Consider the following 23,830-nt stretch of genomic DNA (forward strand, 5'->3'; position numbering starts at 1 on the left):
TGTGCTAATAAGGATTTTCTCGACTTTTAAAAATTAGATATTTTTTAATGAGTTGTAGGTTTTTTGAAACTTAGCCATGTAACAAACAGCTGGTTACAGTTTCTTTTCTGTATTCATTGTTTCATGAGGCCACAATCCATGTAAATTGATTTTAAATCAATGCATTGGCTGTATAAATGACTATTAACTTTAGGAATTATTTTTATAAAAAGAAACCAAAAATAAATCTTAGAATAAAGCTTTAACAGCCTACTTAGTCATCACAGTTATTCTAGTACTACATGCTGAGAAGAAAGATTATAAATATGAAGCACTATAGGTTTTCTTCTTTTTTGCAGTCTTTTGTAGAAGACAAAAATGACACCATCATACAGTTACCTAAAAGATTTGACAGGTATTGATTTAAAGCACGATATATCAAGTGGTACTGTAAAAAGGATTTCATGGTCATAAATTTTAATGTCTTCCAATTTTGCACCCTCTCAGTAACTTGTCAATAACAGCTCTTCTGTATAAAATATTTGCTTTGCTCCCACATGGCATTAAAGTCTGATGTTCAGTTGTTGGGATATATAAGATTTGACGAAAGATAACTTCACATATGGAGGTTCATAAATTTCTAAAACCTAACACATATCTTAAAATTAGCCTCAGTACCAAAATATGGCTACTTAAAAGCCATCATTAGTTTCACAGCATTGTAAATAGTTTATGTTTGCTTCTCAATTTATAGTGTCTGTACCAAGAAGTTCCCATGAAATCTGGCTTTTTACACATTAGTGTAAATTATGTACATAAATTATAAAATTCAGGACTAACGATTAGTACAAAATGACTACCAGAACTGACATCCTTTATTAATAATATTGTAACAACTGTTAGATTGCTTAAATATAATTTCAATATCTACTATTGAAAAAAGTCTCATTTGTCATCATTGATGTTATTTGTTCCCAGAAATTATTCCTCAAATAATTTAAAGCATCTTTATTTATATAAGATTTTAATGTTTTATTAGTATGCTGACAGATAATGAAATAGCAACATGAGGATGTTTTAATTATGCTACTGTAAAGAAAAGATATTGTTATATTTATTTACTTAAACTCTTTTTCATGAAATAGTAAAAAAATTTTTTTAGAAACATTGTTCTTTTTTCTATTTGACAGAATAATGATAGTAACAGGAATGCACCTTTAATAAAACATCAAGGATATAATTTGTACTGGCTATATGTTAAAGCAGCTATTTCAAAAGCAAAGCAAATTGATATGCCAACAAATATACTTAGCAGAGTAAATTATCATTAAGTGTACATTCATTTTTAAAGAACCAAATATGTCTGTAATTTTATCATATAATAAAATATAATCTCATCATTATTATAACATTAAAGTATGTTGCATTTTATCAATGACCTGATTAGATTCCACTCTTCCCTGATTGTTAAATTGTTTTTTTAATGACTACATGATTTCATAGAATCCTGTGACTCTTATCTTTGTATAATGTTTTAATTTAAGATTCCTTTTTAAAGCTTTTTTAAAACCGTTACTACAGAAATAAGATTTCTTCTGGGGTGTCTAAGCATCTGTATAAAGGAGAAATATCCAATCTTCATTCCATAAGCAAAAAGGGAAAATCTGAGGGGGTTTTTTTTGGTTAGGGAAACTTTATGTAATTTTTTATTTAAACATTTTTAAATGGAGTAATCTAGAGATCACAGTGTTCAAATCTGCCTTCTGTTTTACTATACTGAATAAAATTTTTTTCATTGAAATCCAATTTTCTATTAGTGGTTAGAAGGGATACACTAAGTTCATCTGAAAGAAAGAAAATTGAATGTATTATTGTAAGACACTATTGATATTAATATAGTTGTAATGTCTGCTTCTGTAAGCTTTATGAAAACCAACAGACCACTTTTAAAAGAAATCATGGAAGATGGGGTAATGGTACAGAATAAGCAAAAGACAACTTGCAGAATTGGAAAGAATTAACATGTAATTTTTTTCTACTTTAACTCAAAATAATCACTTTAATTTGCAGACATTATCCTTTTAAAGTTCCAGCCAAGCAGTTATTCAACGAGCTGCCTGGTCAATCCACCTGTAACTAAAAATGAGAGATTATCTGCTCTAAGATGGCATTTCTATAGGATCGGAAACACAATTTCTCCCATTGTTGTATTTGTTCTTATGGGGTATTCTGGAAAAGCCTGCCTGATTGTGTTATTTTCTTTTTAAAAAGTTCTAAAAATAATTAGTTATTTTACATACAGACTGTAAGGCATTCAGGAGACTGGCGTGGTTGAGACATTTTGTTTGAACATGTGTTTGTTGTTTTGTGTTTCCGGTGTTATTAATCTTTCTGTAGGTAAGCAGGTGATACACCCTAACCAAATTGCAGTGGTCCAGGAGCAGTTTTCTCCTTCCCCTGAAAAACTTAAGTGGGCTGAAGAACTGATTGCTGCCTTTAAAGAACATCAACAGTTAGGAAAGGTAAATGTTTTGTTAATGCCTTGAAACATTGGTGAATCTGGCGTTTAAGATACTGTGGGGAAGAATGAAAAAATAGATACTGTTTGAGTGGTTTTTAAAAACTCGTATTTTGAGGAGGAGGATATGTGTGGGCTTAGGGGGGACAACATTTATCACTGAGAAATTCACTTAAGGTAAATTTGCCCTTCCACGTTCCTAAATATTTCACTCACTGGATCTCAAGTTTCTCATTTTATTCTTTTCATAAACTATATTGGCAGCCTTTGAGAAAACAGAAGTCTGTTTAGTTTTACTCTACAGACCCGATGCAGCATTCATATGAAAATAATTTTAGATCAGAATGAGAGCAAGTTGTAATGAAATAAACACAGTTTGATCAAATGGCTCTTTTGGAGAGAAGAAATAAATTTCAAGTTATTTTAATTTGGGGAGAAAAAAGTACAAAAATCTCCGGTTTAGTCATTTAAGAGTGGGAGGTTGTATATGTGTTAGTACCAATTTCTGGACCTGAGATTTGGATAGAATAGAAAGCAAATTAACACTGGAGTATGGTTGTTCCTAATTTAGTGCATCATTGAGCCTCGCGTTTCCTGCTCTGTGGGTTTCTGCTATGTAAATATTGCAGTGGTGATGCACAATCTGTCTCCACTTTGTGCCAGTAACACTTAAATTAGGTGTCGCCTGAAGGAAGATTTTATGCTAGTTGCAGCATTGTCAGTTAATTATCTTAAAGGTTATTTGCAATAATACCGTTTGCCTCTTTTTAAGAGGATGGGGGGAAAGTTGCATTTATAAATCCATCCTGGAGGTTATATCTAAACCTGGCCTTGTTACTTACATAAGGAGTGAAGTTTTGATGCCTGTAATGCAAAAGTACTTAGGGGAGAAAGAATGTTGAAACATTATGAAGGTTCTAAATGTTAAACAGTACCCCCTACAAAAAAAAAAGAACAAAATTGGTTTTCAGTGGTGAACCGGTGACATCAGTGTGAGAAGTGTGTCTTACACTTTTCACTGGCAGTAAAAGCACCTAAAAATCCCAGGACTTTCGAAAGTAGGTAACAGTATTAAGTGGGTCACTCCCTCCCTCTCATTACCTGCCTTCAGCTCCAACCATGCTCGCATGCTCACCCTCACACACATTCAGGCTCATCTTTGCACAAACTTGCACTTAAAATCAAAAGACGGAATGTATGACACTGGAGACATCCCATTTGGACTATACCAGTTTCAGGATAAACAGCAACCTTTCGTTTCAAATCAGTAGTGACCATCAAAAAAAACATATTGCAGTGCATAAAAAGATTTTTTCAGTTGACATTATGTTTTATGTCCATTTCTATATCTTGATCCCAAAATCCAGATCCTCCATCAATAAATATAGGTATTTATCTAGAGAGAAGAGCCATATACTTTTACATTTATACATGCAAATAACTCCATCCACTCCCCTCTCCTGCATGCTTGCCTGTGCAGACACTCACTAAATGTTCTGTACCTCCATGTGTGCCTTATGCCAGCTAAGGATATGTACCTGATAATACTTCCTACTGAAGTAAACTGAGGCAGGGTGGGGACCATCAAAACGGCAGACCAAGTAGAGTTCCAGTCTGGGCTAACACTGCCTTCTTGAACTATCTACACTGGGTTTCACATTGGATAAAATCAAAGGGCGCCACTGGCATTATAAGCAGCTAGAGGTATGGAAGAAGTTACCTAAGTTTCAGTAGCCAGCAAAGAAAATTCAAACTAGAAACACACTCTTTTACCAGCATTTAAGTTCTTGAATGAGGGAAAAACAGCACTTTTCCATTATATCTTGAAAGTGCTATTCCCAGGGAAAATTGCCCTAAAGTGTCCTTGCCTTTTGATGATGGCAACTTAGATGTTAAATTCTGAACTTTTTTTTTTTTTTTTTTTAAATAAGAAATGCCCTCTTGTTGGGACATATGCTTTCACAACAGTGTGGTAGAATAGCTTTTCTTAACACAGAACCATAGAAATTAGAGCAGAAGGGAGACTAACTATTAGGTCATTTCTTCCCTGCCCCATTCGTATAGGTTTGTTTCCTACAGCAAATTCTCCTGGTGCTTTGTCCAGCAAGGTTTAAATGATTCAAGTAATGGGGCTTCCAGTGGGGACATATGGTTATTTTATCCAGTCCGCATGTTTCTTTCACCTTGCCTATAAATTGGCTGGTCACAAAAATTGGGTCTGCAGGTAGGTGACTCTGGGTCTTGAGGGGTCTTGGGGTTTAAATAATGTAGGTTCTGTTTTTAAAGATTTAGTATAAATAGGTCGCTCAGTTGTATAAAATATTGCTTCCAACAAACATCTAATCTGTTTTATTTCAAATGTGACTCACTGATGAAAACATAAACCCTCGGATACTTTGTCCAGAGCACAGGTGACTCTCTCAACAATGGGAAACTGATGGTTTGTGTCCTAGTGAGATACTTATAAATTTCTAAAAGACCTTTTTTCGCCCTCTGATGAAAATTTCATTCAAGTAATGCTTTCAAGCAGAAATGACCCAAGAAGGCAAAATTATGTATCATTGTTTTTCTCTACTTCCTGCTCCCATCTTAAATTATATTCTGCCCTAAGATGAAAGGTATAGCTGAAGTTCACAGTTAGTGCTGGATCATTAGTATTTTCTATAGTGATAATAATATTATTATTCAAAAATTAAAGTTCTACCTTTTTTTTTCCTGTCCCCTCCAAATAACAAACTTCATGAGAATACTTAGATCACAAGTAGATAAATTATTGGGGTTTAGTCTTTAGTATCACGGGAATTTTTTTTGTTCTATATTAATTAAAAGTTCTAAGGAAATAAAGTTTGATGCCCTTAGTCTAATGTTGGCTAAAAAATACTTTACATTAAAAAATAATAAAAAATAACTATCTGCTCATATAATCTGTCTCTGTTTGGCAGGTAATGATACTTGTGACTGCTTTGTTTCAGGAAACTAAAGATATTTATTTTCAGGCTAAAAAATGTTGTCTGGCATGACAGTCCCCATCATAAGAATTAGGGCTATAGATTGATATTAGGGACTCATTAAAATCTGTTGGAAAAAGTTTAAACATTCCACATGCTCTATGCTCCTATTTTAATTCCCATAAGCTAAAATATTTCTACTTTAGCTGACACCAATTGTGAGGTATATATCCACACTATTAATCACACTTGATTTTTTCTTTCATCCTTCCAGAAAAATATAATTTGAGATACAACCTGTATGTCATTAACTATTTTAGTCTCAAATTATTCGGTGAAATAGTTTAGCCGGGATAAATCACTCCCATGTGATTTGTTTTAAATTTGTAAAGTATTTTCTTAAAAGTTAATTTCATTTTTGATGTCATTTTTTCGTAATAACAATGATTCCAATATTTGAAAATTCTCCATTCAGAACTGAATTTAGCATTGTTCAATTTAAAATATGATTTTAACACTTGTTTTGTTATCAACTAAGAACTGTATCTAGTATGAAATTGGATAATTGAAATCATCCCAAGCAAATAATTAGTTAATATTAGATGATATCAGTAGAAACTGTAATTTGTATATAAGTAAATACATATACATATTTATACTATATATATATATATTCATATATGTATGCTACTGTTTTTTCACATCTATATTATAAACTCAGTGCTAAATTCATCACTTCTTAGGCAAAAATGACAACTAAAGGAAATAGTCAGTTGCTTCTTTAAAATGATTGATAATCCCAGGAAATCGTACATTAAGAATTTACCATTTCTTTTCAAATGGTGGCTCAAACAGAAAAATATGAAAAAATAGCAAAAGGTATTAAGAATAGCAACATGTATTACATGAGATCGATCTTTAAAGGTACTTTGCTAAAATATTCATATTTCTGCAGTGTCTGGCTACCAATATGCAGCTTTGCTTCATTTTCAGTATTCTAAGCACTCTATTCATAGTAAATCTGTAAATGCTTTATTTGGTTTTGGAAGGATTTTGTTTAAATTTTTCAATATTTTTTGTTCATTATAGATTCGCAAGCTGGGTAAAAACCGAGGAAGGGAAAGTGTCCACCTTTAAAATCTAGGTTCCACTAGTAATTATAAGGTCAAAAGTAAGGTCACTAGCTGACATAACAACTATAAACAACACACATAACTGATACATCCTAACTTCACTCGAGAGAGCAATAATGCAGATTAACATGTTTACATTAATAAGCAAATCCTCTATAGGAATATAAATTGGGAACTTATATCTTAATAAAGAAAGAAAAAAGAAAAAGGTTTTTTCCCTCATGTAAGTCTTTTCGTCTAGAAAATTACAAAGAATAATTCCCCCTCCCCAATATTGAAAGCAAATTATTTTCATAGGTATCTGATTACGGCTCAGACACCTTTCGTTTGTGTTTCCAAATGCAGGGCTTTACAAAAGAAATACTGTTTGGTCCAGATGGCCTTCTAGAAGGCTCCCTGAGAGAACTCAGAAGTCTCTCTAGCCAAAAATATTGTTTCCGCTTATTCAAGTGCCAGAAATCCCACTGCCACTCTTTCACGCAGATCAAATAAACCATCCAAAGATTTGGTTGTTGTCTTTGTCAAAGGAAGGGGTTGATTCCACTAATAGACAACAGTGTGCCCTCCCACACTCATGCATCCCACTGCCCACAGCCTTGCCCCCTTTATTTGTAAGCAGAAATGCTAAAATCAGAACTGAGTGATTGCCAGTGAAAATGAAAGAGGAAGGGACATCACTCTATTTTTAAGATGCTTAGTTATTGCATTTCTCCATTTATTTCCTTGTTCATTGAAAATCTTCAGAACTATATCGCATAATTTTGACTTTAAAAAGTCAAGTTCTTAGAAAATTTGAGAGTCTGCCAATGGTGACTTTAAGGTTGATTTGATTAACAACAAATTGCAGATTTCTAAACGTTTAAAGCAAGGCAGTACAGTTTTACTGCTGATCATATCCTATTTCACATAGGCTTAGTGGCAAGTGGCTGATTTAGTGTTAGAGGATAAGAGATTTTGTATGTAGGTTAAGTCTGATAATTTTTAAAGTTGTTTGTTTCATCCTTAATTTATAACACATTCTGAAGAATATTTTAATCAAAATACTTCTGGTTTATATGTTTCAGAATTTTTTTCTTGCTCAATTAAAATTTTAAAAAATGTAATTCTGTTAGATGAAATCTCAGAAATATTCTAGTTAAATCCCTTCGGTTTACAACTTACAAAATACACTGAGACCCAACTTGGGTTTGGAAGTTACCCAAGGTCACTCACAGCCAAGGTGGTTATAGAGACCTGACCAGAATTTGGAGCTCACTTTGTAAATAAAGATAAGAACATAGCTTAAATCTGGTTTCAATTCGGTCACAATGAATCTGCACGCTAATGACCAAAACTAGATAGAGCTTTAAAAGTATTGTCACAAACAAAATATGAATTTCATTAGTTCAGATTAGAATCTTTTTCTTAGTCATGCCCTTTTTTTTTTTTGCATGAGCAGAAACTGATGAGGAAGGAAAGAACAGAGAGTATCCCTGTACCTTCCCAAACTTCCTAGCTATTATTCCCCACATCGCTCCTTCCTTCTCAGTTCTGAACCCTGCGCTTGTCCACTGCCCTGCCCCAGAAAGACTTCTTGGCTCTGATCACTGCAAACCTCATTCTGTTTTATTAGTCATTCAGTCTCCTAAGGTATGTTGGAAACTCTCAGAGCAAGATCGGGGGGCCTTTGGCAAAGCGGCCATATCTGGCCCCAAGCTCAGTTTCATCTCACTCAAAGGACAAGTTCCCAAAGTCCTGTTTTCGGTTACACCTGTGGTTGCAAAAACACACCATGCCTTTCAGTGCCTTTAATAGCAAGAGCCAAATAAGGGCCATGAAAGGACGGTTTTACTCCTTGGACATCTTTCTCTCTCTTTTCCTCTTACGGTATTTATCCCTCTTAGGATGTGTGGGTCTGCATGTGTGTTTCTGTATATGTCCTTCCTGTTCCTTCCCCGTTCCTCTTTCCATGGATTTTTTTTTGTTTCCTCTTTTTCTTTATATCTCTCTTCCTTTCTCACCACATCACCTCCACACTCTGCCACTACCCCATGCCTTCTCTCCTTCAGCTGATTATAATAGAGAAGTTCAGAACATTCTTTTAATATTTTGTGGTACTTATTAAAGAATTTTGTAATTCTTTTTATATTAAAAGCAGCCAAATGGAGCCTTTACTTTACTAAGAAATATAAATCAAGAGTTTCTAGAATTCTCTTTTTTTTTCATTTTAGGTTAGTGGACCTCAATGAAAAAAAAAAAGTGGGGGAATTTTCCACCACTACCCCAGAGAGTAAAGAATTCTTTCTATCACAGATCTCCCTGCAGCATCTTGGATGGAAATAGGTACACAATATACATTTAGTAAATACTGTTTAGCTAACTGGTTTCTAAATTTCTGACAGTGCTAAAAAGAAATTGTTCATTTTACTTTTTAACAATATATATGGTACTGACCTTTTTTCCCTTCTAGAAAAGTTGAAAGAAAATTTTTCACCAATTATTTCATCAGTTATTGTTCATCAGTTGTATTTTAGTAAATGTTTAAAGTTTAAAGTGCCTTCTAGTTAATGTTAGTTCATTTAGATATATTTTCCAAAGAAAGAATAATGCTACAGCATTTAAAATAGAAGTTTAATATTATTGGTCTTAGCTGCAAGCTGCTATAAAAAGGCCCTCATTTTCTGCTTTTCTTATAGGCAATATCAGCTTAAATTTGACATAAAATATTCTGAATTAAATGCAAGTATTTACACATTTATCTCAGGATTAAAAATAAAATATTTTCCAAGATTTCTAGTTTCAGAAGAAATCTGAGAGGTGATAGTTGCAGAACTCTATGTAATTAGTAAAAGTCAATAAATTATACACTTAACAATGGGTGAAGTTTATGGTATGCAAATTATACCTCAATAAAGCTATTAAAAAACAGAAAATTAAGCACAACGTCTAATGTGCTAGCATATGTGGAAACCCCTTTAGATTGCAATATGCTTATAAATCCAATTGTTTCACCTCGGTAGCTGTCCATGTGGCATACTTGGCCTGACTTTTCCAGATTTCCTTATCAAAAGATATTTAAAATAAAGACTTGTCTATTCCTGTCTCATCATTTTGCCTGAATATTTTAAAAGATAAATCCTGTTGCCTGCATTTAGTGGGTTCTGAGAAGAATTTTAAAAACAGAAGCCACCTTTGGTCTCCCTATCCGTTTGTGAAGTAAGGATGCTCTGGTCCACTGAGACCCTCCATCTGGGCAAGTAGACAACTCAGGACTGGTCACATATTAAGATAATTGACCTAAACATTCACCTCAGCTCTCCTCCCTACTGTTCAGCCACCTCCATCTTCCCTGCCAAATTCATCTTCCAAATCTTCTACTTATTCTTCTTTACTCCTCCAGCTTCGTAAAACTATTGGTAAAGTCCCAAATTAATCTTACCAGTGTCCAACACATGAGTGTTTCTATTTCCTGTGTAGGGCTAAAGCTAAATAATTTCGTGCTTCCTTTTTAAAAAGCAAGATGTTAATGATGTCCCTTCATTTTACATCCACTCAGGTCCCACGTTCCAAAGAATTTCCTCTTTTTATAAACGTGTCAGGCCATTTGTCTTCACTAGTAGTCTTCCTTTTCCTTCTCACCGTGTGCTGAAAACTGTCCTGTTTCACCACTGCTTCCGGCATAGCTGTGCTCCCAACTGCTGGTCACCTGCATCTGATTCGTATCTCCTCCGGCTGATAAGTTTTTAAATTCTTTTAAATGGATTTAAGAGAATTAAATACAGAGGGGCCGCTTGGACAGGTGATTCCCCACATCCTCTCAGGCAGCACTGACCTGGCAGCTGGAACTGCACTGGGGGGCATACAGGACCCTCCATCCCATTCTCCATGGAGGGTTCTGTGCTCTTTTTTCAAGCCAGAGAGCCACAGGGGAAAGACAGGGGGAGGGATAAGGAGGGAGCTTCTCCAGACTTTTCCACCTTTCAGAACTTGGAAAATAAATCCAACAGGCTGCCCAGGATGCAGGATACCCAGCACCCGACACCCCCTCAGAGGCTGTGCTCTGAGGCAGGGGCTGAAGGGATCCTGTTGAAGCAGTTCAGTAGGCCCGAACTGTCACTATATTCCCCAGTCAGGCACAAAACAAACCCCCTTCAAATATTTCAGCTGTTACATTCTTATGAATCATTTAAAGGGTCTCCCCATCTAAGGCCATGGAATATCACCTGTGAGAATTTCAGTGCTAGTAGTAAGGACAGATTAGCCAATTGTGAATTGCCCATGTTGAAAGACTTCAGTTGAGCTTTTAGAAATTTCAAGTAGAGATATATTAAGATCTGTAAATTCTCTGGTCATAGAGTGAATGATTATTGAATTTTAATTCAAAATATTAAAATACCTATCAAATTATCACTACAATTTAAAGTGTTAAAAAAAGAAAAACATGTTCTCTATTCCCCAAGTCCTCAATAGTATTCTTTTACTCTCGATGGCAGTTTTAAAAGATGATTTATCCATAAAACAAAGGGTTACTGATATTCAGAAGCACATAACAAAGATCAAACGTCACCTCCTTTAATCCTTCTTACAAATGCTTTGGGTTTTTTGAGGACTTAAAATGTCATTCACATTTTTATTAGTGAATTTTTTCTCACTGAAAATATCCTTTGGTATTTCTGCCATCATAATAATTATAGTAAAAGCTTCCAAGTGGAAACTCAGGATGGAAGCACGTTGCATTTCAGTTATTCCCAAGTCAGTTATTAAAATTGCATTTTCACATACTTGCTTATCTGGGCCTTACCTATATGTCATTAATTTTTTCAGCCTCATTCTAAGTAATAATATCTCTGGGGGCTTCCCTGGTGGCACAGTGGTTGAGAGTCCGCCTGCCGATGCAGGGGACGCGGGTTCGTGCTCCGGTCCGGGAAGATCCCACATGCCACGGAGCGGCTGGGCCCGTGAGCCATGGCCGCTGAGCCTGCGCGTCCGTCCGGAGCCTGTGCTCCGCAACGGGAGAGGCCACAACAGTGAGAGGCCTGCGTACCGCAAAAAAAAAAAATCTCTGAAATAACAGTTTAGATATGCTAGTTATTTTTTATAAATCACATCAAAATAAATTTTTAAATATAGTATATGTAAAATAATGTATATTAAAATTTTTTGATATTAATTTTTTCTATAATCATCTTATGTACCATGGTTACCAGACAAGCTTTGAGGTATACTGATTAGTGGGAAGAGTTTGAGATTTGGGGTGAAAAACCGAAGATTCTAGTCCTATCCTACTCATAAGTTGCTTTAAAAAGATGAACTAATAACTGAACTGCAATTTTTCTATCTGTAAATCAGATTGTTGGATCCCCAGACTACTCTAGAACAGAGAAAAAATTACCCAGAATAAAGGAAAGGAAACAAGTGGTTCAATTTCCTCCCCTCAGGGTCCAGGGCCCCCTTGGGTCCCCCAGGGCAGGGAGCAAGAACAGAGGGAGCCCTGTGGGTCCCAGTCTGGCTGCATCAAGCAGGGACTGAGTCCTGTGTGCTTTGTCGTGAGGAAAGTCTGTTGTCCCTCTTCCAGATTGCTCTCATTGAGGCTAGATTAGTCTCCCTTTCCTCAGGCCCTAGAGAAACCCCTTCATCAACAGACAGATCCAGTAACTCGTACTGTGGTCCTTCATTTTGCTTATCTATTGAGTCACTGATGACCAGAAGTACAGGGGGCTCTTGTCGAACACAGAAGGCCAACCCCACTTGCACATATGGATACACTGCTCTTTTTCCCCTGCCCCTCTCTTGACCTTCATTTGGCATCTCTAACCTTCTAAAGCTGACTTTAAAAGTACCCGTTCCCTTGGGAATTCCCTGGTGGTCCAGTGGTTAGGACTCCACACTTTCACTCCTGAGGGCCCAGGTTCAGTGTCTGGTTGGGGAACGAAGATCACGCATGCTATGCAGCACAGCTAAATAAATAAATAAAGTACTGTTCCCCAAAGCCCCTCCGAGGCCAAACCACCCCGTTTTGATGGCTCTTTCTCTCTGCAGCGTCTAATTCCTTAAGCCCCACTTACAGATAGACTCGCTTGCACTTTAACTGTTAAGTCATTTGCATGAGTTAACCTGACCCCAGCCCAACATCACATTTGTTTAGGTCAGTCCCTGTGTCCTACTGGAGGCTCAGCAAGTGTTGGCCAACTAACCAGGGAGTATTACCAGACCAGGGAAAGATCAAGTGGCACAGAAAGACACTTGCAGATAAAGGAGAGCAGAAAGGTAAGAGTGATTCTATCTTCCCAAGTCATTGTCCCCTCAGTCACCCAGCTCAGGCCCCACAAAAGACACAAGCTTCAGAACCATGTTTTGGGTGCTGGATTCTGGGGATTCAAAGATATATGAGCCCCTGTCCTCAAGGGCTTCCCAACACAGTGAGAAAGACAGCGACGTAAACAGATAATTACAGTAGAATGTGACAAGTGTTGTTACAGGAGGATGTATAAGGGAAGGAAGGAGAGAAATGAGCCCAACCAGGGAAGTCTAAAACTGATTCACGGACATGACATCTTCTGACGTCTTGAAGCATAAGGAGCAGTTTGCTGGACAGACAGGGAAAGGACTATCAGAGCAGAGAGCAGAGCCTGTGGGAGAGGTGTAGAGGGGTGTGTGTGTGTGTGTAGACTGGCAGGAGACTAAGCTGAGAGCAGAGGCAGGGCCTGGTCTCACCGTAGGGAGCCCTGGGCCCCCAGCTAAGGAGACTGCACTTGATTTTGTAAGTCCAAAGGGAACCAGAGCAAGGTTTAAGCAAATGGATGATCTTATCTGATATTTTAGAAAAATAACATCACGGTCCCAATTAGGAAGGTATCCCAGCACTCTCTCAGCAAGACCTCTACTAGCCAGCTTGGGAGCCAGGCAGCCTCCACACTGAGCTTTGGGTGCCTGGTTACCAAACTTAAATCCTTACCCCTTAACCAAATTGTGAGGGGACCAAGGCCATACTAGTCCAAGGACTCCAAGTGTGATAGGTTGAAAAACAGGAAAGAAAGAATGAAACAGTGCCCATCTGTGTCTCTGTGAGAGCATCATATTCCCCATTTTAAGGGGTATCAAGGAGCAGTTAACTTTGGGAGTAAGGAAGAGCTATGTGATGGGAAGTCAGGGCTGGGCCTGAGAGATTTTAGCAAGAAGAGGGTATAACCAAGGTCCTAAAGACAAATTCCATAGTGACCAACATTGACTAAAAGTTTTAGGAATTCACTGGGAACTGTAATGAGGTAAATAATTTATTGGGCATAAGACTTAGCATCATAGAGGAAGAAATAAAGTGTCACTCTGAAAAAGAAGGCATATAGCAGCTGTGCTAAAATGTTATCATTAATTCTGACACAGCAACATCAGCATGGGAATGTGCCAAAGAGAACTCCCTGAATGCCCAAAGAAGTTATTTGAAAATACAATGAGTAGGGAAAGAATTAGATCAATTTATGGATGCTAGAAAAGTACTCTTTTAGTACTCTACAGAAAAAAATTCTCAAGTGCTAAGTGCCAGAAATGTGAAATATATGAATATTTCCCATAAATGTTATTACTCTTGTCATCACCACCATCATGATCACCAGTCCTTTTGCCATCAAATTGTAAGTCAGATTCTCCCCCATTGAAGAACTTCAAGGTCTGATAAAGTTCATGTTATTTCAATGCCTATCTTACCACCAGGCAATGACCCAGATGTTAGAAAAAGTACAGCCCAATAAGTAATTGTTTTCCTTCCTATACAGACAACACCTATGCAAAGGTGATACTGCTCTTCATTTCCAGGAGGCTGAAGCCATAGACATGTGTATAGTAAGATGTGCCAAAGTGGCTGACTAGTGATTTATTACAACAAATAACTCAATAGGTAATTGCTGAATAAAAGCCCGTTGTGCACAGAGGTGGAGCCCCGTGACAGCTCTAGCGGGAAACGCATGACATGCACTAGGTATACAATATCATGTCTAAGTCAACAGTGTGAAATGGCAAACATGGTCCTGATTGGTAAGAAGGGCAGGCTTTTCAGGCCTCTGATCTCCCTATTCATAACACTGGCTTTTTCTCTAATTCTTGTTGTGTTTTATGGCACCTGCTTCCATGCTCTTCCTGCAAATTTTAGGTCCTTGAGAGCAGGGATGGAGTGTTGTACCCATTTAAAAGCCAGCCTAACCATTTCTACCCAGGAGAGCTAAAACACAGAGCTTCTCAAACTTCAATGTGCATTAGAATCATCAGAGGGTTCCTGGCCAACGCTCAGACCTTCTGCATGAAACCTGATAGGATGGAGCCCAAGAATCTGCATTTTAACAAGCCACCTCCCGATTAGATGATTCTGATTCAGGCGGCCAGGCAACCCACTCGGAGAACAATCCACAAGCCCAGGGCGTAAGCCTGGAGCACACGCTTTGGATCAAATAGAGCTAGGTTTTATACCAGTTGTATACTTAGTGAGCTACAGGGCAGACTCATACAAGTTTCTTCATGCCTCGGTTTCCTCAGTTATAATATGGGGATGGATATATACTCATAGAAACAAATGAATACATGCTCATTGCCAGGGGATGGAGGAGGGGGAATGGAGAGTAGTTGTCTATAATGGTACTGAGTTTCACTTTTGCAAGATGAACAAGTTCTGGAGATCTGTTGTGCAATAGTGTGAATCTACTTAACACTACAGACTCATACACTTAAAAATGGTTAAGATGGTGAATTTGTGTTATGTGTTTTTACTACAATTGAAAAGAAAAAAAAAATTTGTTAATGGGGATGGGTCATAGTATCTACCTCACAGTGTTTTTACGAGCATTACCTGAAATAAAACATGTCAAGGACCAGGCACAGTCCTGGGGCTAGCAACTGCTCAAGAAATTATAGCTATTATTATTGTTGTAGTCATGGTTGTTAAGGCTTTCAACCATGAATGAGTTACTACTTAGAGGCATTTTAAACCAAATTATATTCTGAATCTTCAAGCTGATGGAAGTTCCTTCTTCTTTTCAAAATGGTACACCAGTTTCTCAGAAACGCACTGAGCTGTGAAACTTATCTATGATCACACATTAAGGAATGTTTCAAACCCTCCCCACAAATCCAGGTAGCTTTTGACAAGCTGCATTCTTCCAAATCCTGACCAACAGACTGTTCACATTTCACATGTAGATCCATATGTTAAAAAACCAACCATATTCTAGGTCTATGTGAAAGCAGGAGGATATTCATATTAGGAAGTCTTGATTCTTAACACTAAAATCCTCAATTTGCAGAGATGAAGGAAACAAAGAACAAAAATGTTAACTTTTGTTTTCCAGCTTAAGCTTAACAAAGGAAGTCAAGCAAAATCTGCCACATAAAAGAAAGAAATGATTTCCCTGTCTTGAAAAACTACATGAACTATTTTGCATCTTTGACGTGCATGTGGAATCCAAAGCGGAGTCAGGCAACATGGCATAGACCCAAAGCCAAGTCATCTTGATTCTCTGTGCATCATTTTGATTTCATGTGCATCTAAGCTAATTTCATCTCTGTTATTATTAGCCTATTATTTAAGCTTTAGCAGGACACATGTGCTGTTTTACAGGGCCAGAATCCACGTGGTGGATGGATAACCAGGAGGCCTTTGGTCTTCATCATATACTCCAATAAGAAAACTAGACTCTCGCCTTGTAAAACAGCACGAGTCCCATGCCCTGATTTCACATGTCATGCGAACCCACAGAATATCCTTAGAACTTCTAACCAAATTCATAAAATTCATCATGGTCACAGAGACAACTAAAATTAGCTCTAGGTTGAATGAAATTAGGCACAGACCAATCTGGGAGTATAAATAGTAAAATGGGCAGATTGGAAAATGACCTAACGGTATAGGATTTTAGGCAACACAGGTGTTCATATGAATCCGATTTCTCATTCTCGGGCTGAGAAGGCTAAGCACTGGTGAGAATTCTAATCCTAATGACTTTTAAATCTCTCTTGATTAAAAAACAAATTTCAAAGTCACTGCTAAGGATTCCCTGCCAATTTTTTTTAACCTCCATTCTGTGTATAACTCTATGTTATTATAAGAGATGAGGGTTTCCAGCGAGCCCAGGAGACCATCCCAGAAGTCCTGAATAATGACAACATTGACTGTTGAGAGGTGGTACTTGTAAAATCCAGAAATGGATGGCAGTATATACAAATGGACCATCACCAAGGATTATAATTGCTCCAACCCACCTTCAGGTCTCAAAAGACCACCTGCTCCCCACTCACACCAGCATCCTTACCAACAGGTAGAAAGAAGGGGAATTAAGAAGAGCTGTAATTGAAAACAGCAAAAAGAAGTGATTAAAAGAACATGAATAACCAGACATTAATTTCAGATTCATACTGCTTCTGTCCATTTAATTCTTTTTCTGAGGCACTAAAGAAACTACCTTATCATCATAATGTGGGAGTCTCTAATGAAGGCTTGAGGTTCTGAGACCCAAGTACTAGCCCCAGCTCTATCTTTTCCTAGTCAAGTGACCTTGGAGAATCACTTAACTACTCTGGGCATCAGAGTCCTCATCTAGAACAGCACTGAGATCACATGACACATTCAGTGAGTATTTGCAGAAGTTTTTAAAAAGTGAATCTGTAAAATGGGTATAAATCAGGAGATCGCAGGTTCTTTCCAGGCTAACCATTCAACAGACCTATGATTTTTTGTTACAGACTCATGTCCCCTGTCATTGTAATCCTTTTCTGCAAAAGTGTGTACCAACAGAAGAATCTCTTTTTACTCAGTATAATCCTACCTTACATTTTCTCATCACATGATAGTGTTACCCCTCAATTACGTTACAACAAGAAGGAAGCATTCTTCCTTTAACCTGATCATACAATTATTTATTCAAACAATAATCAGTTGCCAGAGCATATTACTGTTTTCACAGTTCTATGCAGTATTTCAAAAAGTATATAAGGAAGTATTTACATTTTCCTTCCACCCTTGTTTTCTGCTTGATTTCAAGAGTTAAATGAGCAGTTTCCAATACCTTGTGCCTGATGGTTTTCCTCTCCATTAAAATGCTGAAGTGGTTTTTTTTTTTTTTTTTCCTTTTTAGGAGGAAAAAAGAAATCTTTCCCCTGTAATTTACTTTGGCTTTCTCAAAAGTTGGGTAGGAAAGTCAGTATAATTCAGGTGGAATCTAAAATGTTCTTGTTGTACAAGTGTGTGCAGAAAGGAAGCCTGTAATTTCCGAGCATTCTTTCAGGAAGTTTGTATTCTCTGTCTTCCAGGGAGCCTTTACTTTCCGAGGGAGTGTGATCGACATGCCATTACTGAAGCAGGCCCAGAACATTGTTAGGCTTGCCATCTCCATCAAGGAAAAATGATCTGCTAAATGAAGCTCTCATCAGGTGGGCTGAACATATACAGTGGGTTCCTTAAAGACAAGCCATAATACTCAAGGCAACTTGTTAGTATGCCAGATGGGAGCCTTTCTTCATTTACAGTTCATGTTAATGACATTTTTTTTTTTTTTTTTTTGGCTATCTCACCGGCCAGTTATTCCTCTAAAAATGAACTTTCTTCTTTTTGATTCCAAGCTTGTGATTTTATTGTTCACGAATGTGTTACAAGTACAGACTTATGATTTCGCAGGGAGATAAAATAGTGGAGAGAGATGGGCTGTTCCAGGAGAAGTTTGGTCTTTAATGAAACAGCTCTTTCCCAAATGCATATACTCCCTTCACCCTGCTCATGTTAGATGTTTCCCACGTTGTGCATTGTTCACTCGACACCAGAAATAGTTTTAAGAAAGGCCAACCTTTTAAAAAATAATAACTCAATGAAGCGTTGGTGTTTATTTCACTAGTAATCTGATAAAACAACAGAGATGGCATAGAAAAGTTGATTAAGTACCATACTGGTTTATATAGATATCTTCTAAAAATAAATCTTCAAAACTGATTACTTTAACCTCCACCACCCCACCACCCCCAAAAATGAAATATCCCTATCCTTGAACTGCTAGGTGATCACTATGAAAGCCCTCATCCTGGGTGAATGCTTTGGGTCAACAGTTACCAGCAATTAAAAAATAAATGTGCAGAAGCACAAGACCATCCGTTCTCTCCCTTTATTTCCCTGTTTAACTGTTTGCCATTGAGGCCATTTCCCCCCTGTAAATGTATGGCTGGGACAGGGCCCCCTCAGCAATAAACTTGTAGCCTCTAAGAAGACACAATGCCACAGAGCTGGTGCATATGGTCCCCTGTGAGATTTGCATCACATTAGAGATGCTGCTACAGGTCATATGGGTGGTGTGGTTAACGGGCTTAGTAAAGCTGTTTTGAAGAGGTTAACCCAGCTTGTAGTAAGGGTAAATAAACATAACAACCAGCCATTCTTCCCTATTCAGCATGTGCTCTTATATTGAAGGCTAAAGGGTATTGAAGCTGCGAAGGATCAACTTGTGTTTGCCAGAGGACGCCAATGAAATTTGAAACACCAACAATCAGAGATTTTGTTTCTGCTCCTCATTAAATCATGAGCTTTTGTGTGGAGACTCTGGACGACTGTTCTTTAAGAAATTAACAGAATGGGAAGTTCTAAACTCTACACCAACCTTTTCATGACCTACACAGCAGCAAAGCTGCTACCCTTAGACAAACACCGCGGGGAAGGCTGTTCTGTTTATTTAAATTCGTAAATAGAAAACAGTTGTTTTTTATTTTCATTTTTTACCTCCTACGCCCTTTTAGTTTATTTCCTATGTGGCCCCTACCATGTGCCCCACCCAGGGGTCTACTTTCCCCTACCCCTTCCAGTTCCTCCAGGAAGCCCAAGAGGGGAGGAGGGCTGAAGGTTATATACAAGGAAAGACATCATGGAACCAAAGCAAAGTGGGAGAGGCCCACGTATGGTCATACAACATCCACCTCCAGTGCAGGGCAGTTCCGACAGGCATGCAGAGGAACCTGATCCAGGCTGGGCAGTTCTGGGAAACACATGCTCTGAGACACTAACTAACATTCTCAAACACGGGGCCCGACAAGGCGGCTCTTAACTGAGATGGGATGTGCTGCGCTGGAGCCCTGCCTCCCCAGGGCATCGCACCCCCCAACCCCTCGAGAGCATGGGTCGTAGCTGGAAAGAAAGGTGGGAGCCTGCCTCGTCCTCACTCGGAGGAGCTGGAAGGAGGAAGACAGTGTCTCAGCCAACTTGGGAGATGACTGGCCTCCAGCCAAACTGGGCTTCAGGGCTGCGGACAGTGACAGCGGGCAGCAGTTACAGGAGAAGCCATCCCTGGAACCCACGGCGCAGCTGTGCCCGCCTAGGGTGGTAGTCGGTGTGCACAGGGTAGACCAGGACCATAGGTGCCCACGCAGCCGGACCCCACTGCTCAGCACACAAACACAGGAGGACCGCTCAGAAGGCAGAGGGAAGCCTCCTCTCATTTTGACACCCTCAGGGTGTTGGAAGCATAGGCAGGACCTGTCTTAAACAAAAGACGATAATAAAAGCCTTTCTTCATACTTCCCTACAGGCAGCCTCCACTTCAACTCCGCTGTCCTGCCCGTCCTCATGTGTTGGTCCAGATAACCCCACCTCAGGCTTTGACAGGAAGAAAGGGAGACACTCTAGTCTCCACCCCTGTTACACAGGCAACCCCCAAACCCTATAGATGGACCTCCTCGAGCCTGGGGCTCACTGAGAGCCAAACCCTCCACTCTAAGGGACCCCAGATGCCAGGGTGAAGGCATGCAGACCTCGGGGAAGAGCAATCCTCTCAGCAAGGTCTCCAGGGGGCCCTGAGGGCCTGGACCTGACTAGGTGTTCCCCACCCCCATCACCAACGGGCCCACAGGTTCCTAGATTTCCAACCGTGTTGGACTGGTCACCACGCCCTTTATCTCAAACCACACTTTGTTCCAACAAAAGCACCTTGTTGTTTAAGTCTCCCTGAGTGTCAGATTTATCATCTTCCTCATAACCCCAGGGTCCCAATTATGATAGGATCATGACACTGGGACACACTAGAGCCAAAAATCTGGACCAAGGTCCCACTCTCTGAGCACAGACCCTACAAGAGGGACCCAGAAGAGGGTTTAGTCAGAGTCAGAGATCCATCATGCTTCATTCCTTGAGGAACAAAGGCAAGGAGATGTTGGGAGACAAGAGGTATCCCCACTGTTTTCCCACCCACATCTCTCTGGTGCCTCGGGTGGGTGAAGGTAATACAGAGAGGGTGGGAGGGAGGGCTGGGTGAGCTCACCCCACTCGGTATGTGACAGTGCCCAACCTGGGGAATTCCTCCCAGCTAGGAATGGACTGACTGCAAGAAGAGAACCTTGCAGTAATCTGATTAATTATAAACCATACCTGTTTATATTTTGTGTAGCTCATCACAAGCTGCTTCACCATATTACCCCCCTGTTATTAATTCTTGGGGGCTAAATTATGGGTAACACTATTAAAACATTATCAGAACTGATGAGAAACAATTACTTAGAAAATGAGCCAGGACAAGATTGAGTTGAGAACATCAGTGGTGATCACTGCAGATTAGTTTAATAAATCATCAGGTGTAAGGCAAGACTGACAGTATGTATGCAAAGCCCCGTCACGGGAAAATGAAATTGAGATTTTTTTGGCATAATTTTTTCATTAATCTCAATAGGACCCGAGTGGTGTAGATTGTTTTATTCCCTAATACCTTGCCTGAGGGGGGGTTCCCAGTAATGTCTTCATTGTTTTACTGAGGTCTTAATGACAATCTGTGACAACCTCATTTTAATGTATAGAGGATTATATCAGTACCATCATGTTTTATTGAAATGGCGAGAGGAACTCCAGCAGAGTCCGGAGTCAGGCACTGTCCCTGAGCGCAAGTTGGGAAGTTCCCCAGCATCTGGGTGCGGTTCCCTTCAGATTTACAAGTATTGAACCGCTAACTGCCCTGACATCCTCTCCTCCAGGGACTGACTGGGAAAAGTGTCTTCAACAACGAAGACTTGCCGCCTCCAATTTGAATTTGAAAGTAACTCATTGCCTGGCATATTTTGCTGCGTAAATGGAATAGACCGTGTAGGTTTTTTTTTTTTTTCTTTTTTTTTCTCTTCTAAAATATTATGATGAACATCCCAGCCCCTAATAGTTCTTCGGCAGTTCGGTAAACTGACCTTCAGTAGGGACGATGAATTTTCTAATGATGTCTTAAGAGGAGAAGAGTTAATACGTGCTTTTTTATTTGAAGGGCATTCTGCTTCTATGGTTTCTGGTTAGCTTGGAAAGCTAAATGTCTTCCGTTCTGATTTTGATTTTTACCTCTAGTATAATACTTGGGAGGCAGTTGATGGTACAAAACAGGTTCTGAGATTAACAGCAGGATCTTGTGCATATTGATAATGCGGAGGGTCACCGAACCGGTTTGTAACCGCAAAGCTTGTGCCCCAGGCTGGGGGACACTGTCCTCCCAGCCCTGAGACCCTCCCCCCCACCCCCGCAGGTTTTCACATTGCAACTTAGGGGGAAAGTAATCAGCCGACCTCAACACTTAAATGTTAAAACCTTGGTCTTTCTTTCCGCGCTTTATTTTAAATCGGGGTGGGATAGGGGGTTAAGAGAGCAAACAAATGGAGAATAAATTACTTTCAAATACCTTAGTACCAGAAAGCTTGCGCGGTGGGACCGGGCAGCTTTTTAGTGTTCTGTGACGGGTGGTGGTGGTGAGTTTGTTTAAATTCCAGCGATTATTTGGCAACGTATTTCCTTATGAATCTATAAGAATTGCCAACGACGAAAAGAAAGTGATTTGTAGGAAGGAACTGAAATCATCTTTAGCGCCTTTAGATGGTTTGCTGCCGATCGAGCCCAGTTTCAGCTAAACGGGCTGAAGCCTACAGATTTTTTACTTTTTAAAATGTTTTACAAAATCTTTTGGGATTCGTTTGTCGCTCACGCCTGCCCTTTTTTAATTTCTGTGTTCTTCGGCTGTAAGCGACCCGCTCGGTTTTACTGTTTGCTTCTTGCGACGGGGAGGGCCGGCGATCTCGGGGACAGCGCGCCCCGTCGGAAGGACGTGCGCCCGCCGGGCCGGGACACGCCGAGTCCGCTGGGGTCGGGGACGCCCCGACGCGGAGACCGGCGGGGCCCGGCCGGTGCGCCCCGTGGCCCCGGTCGGGCGCGGCGGCCGCTCCCGGAGCTGCGACCGGGCGGGCGAGCGGGCGGGGCCGGGGCGCGCAGTGGGCCGGGACCGCGGGCCGCCCGGAGCCTGCGAGCTTGTCGCGCAGCCCCGCTGTAATGGTGGCAGATCAAAGGCTGCCCCGTGTCCCCGCGGAGCCCGGGACAATCCCGCGCCTTTGTGCGCTGTTGCTAGGAGCCCGAGAAACTAAGAGAAAGTGTCAGGAGCATGTTAATCAGACTCGTTACAGTGTAACAATAACGTCTCTCTCGGGTCTCCCAGGCCCCGCGCACCCCGCGCACAGGCCCGACACCTGCGCGGGGCCCTCGCGCCCGCCCTGGGGACCGGCCGGCCCCTGTGTCTTCCTCCGAAGTCGGCGCCGCGGCCAGGCGCCGGGACGAGGCCCTGGGGGACCTGCCAGCTCCAGGCGCATCTCGCGGGTCCTGGTTTCCCTGACCGGAGCCCGGCGCCCTTAGCCTGTCCTGCTCGGAGCCGATCCCTGGCCGGGGGACCAGCGGAGGATCCGGGTCCCCTTGCTTTTCAGTCATTGAGTGGAATTGCCCTCGTTATTCAAGCACGGTTTTAGAATCAAGAGAAAAATGAACATTCCATTTCAGATAGCTTTTTGGTGGAGTTTCTTCAAAAGATCCTAACTTTGCCTATTTTCCTATCAAATCCACAGAGGATATTTTAAGTGATAATCCCGAGTTTACAGAAGACAAACCCAAACTTTGCTAAAAGTAAAGATTTCTCGGTACTTTTTAGAGAGAATCACTTCATTCATTCGTTTATTCATTCAACAAACATCTGTTGAGCCTGACTGGATGCCAGACAGCTAGTCGGAAAGCCGTAGGACTGGTTCCGGATGCACTTTTCTTTTAAAATTAAAATGCCCTTGTGTGAAGTGAAAGGAGGAGCAAAGGCGTAAAATAATGTCAAATGTCAAAACAAAAAGAAGTGCCATTGGCTACTACAGCGACAGTAACAGGAGAGGAGCGAATTAAGAATTTAAAGCGTTTGAAAAACTCGCCATATGCTTTGAAAACCAGCCACTTTTTTCAACTATTTTATCTCCTCCCCAATTCTTTTGGTCCC

The 23,830-nt window shown here is 39.9% G+C and overlaps 1 protein-coding gene across 13 annotated transcripts in view; it reads left to right on the forward strand.

Moving 5' to 3' along the window:
- The window catches only part of CLYBL (citramalyl-CoA lyase), a 276,123-nt gene that overhangs the window by 218,796 nt on the left and 33,497 nt on the right, over positions 1 to 23,830 (forward strand). For 2 of the 13 annotated variants that reach the window (XM_033843845.2, XM_033843850.2), the window contains 3 exons: positions 2,377 to 2,501; positions 17,847 to 17,966; positions 18,991 to 19,117. In XM_033843845.2, the coding sequence (XP_033699736.1) occupies positions 2,377 to 2,501; positions 17,847 to 17,942 (221 nt within the window). In that variant the 3' untranslated portion in view covers positions 17,943 to 17,966; positions 18,991 to 19,117. The other 11 variants (XM_033843848.2, XM_073795379.1, XR_012327754.1 and 8 more) reach the window with 9 other exon arrangements.

The sequence above is a fragment of the Tursiops truncatus genome, chromosome 18, assembly GCF_011762595.2.
Source record: "Tursiops truncatus isolate mTurTru1 chromosome 18, mTurTru1.mat.Y, whole genome shotgun sequence".
NCBI classification, from domain to species: domain Eukaryota; kingdom Metazoa; phylum Chordata; class Mammalia; order Artiodactyla; family Delphinidae; genus Tursiops; species Tursiops truncatus.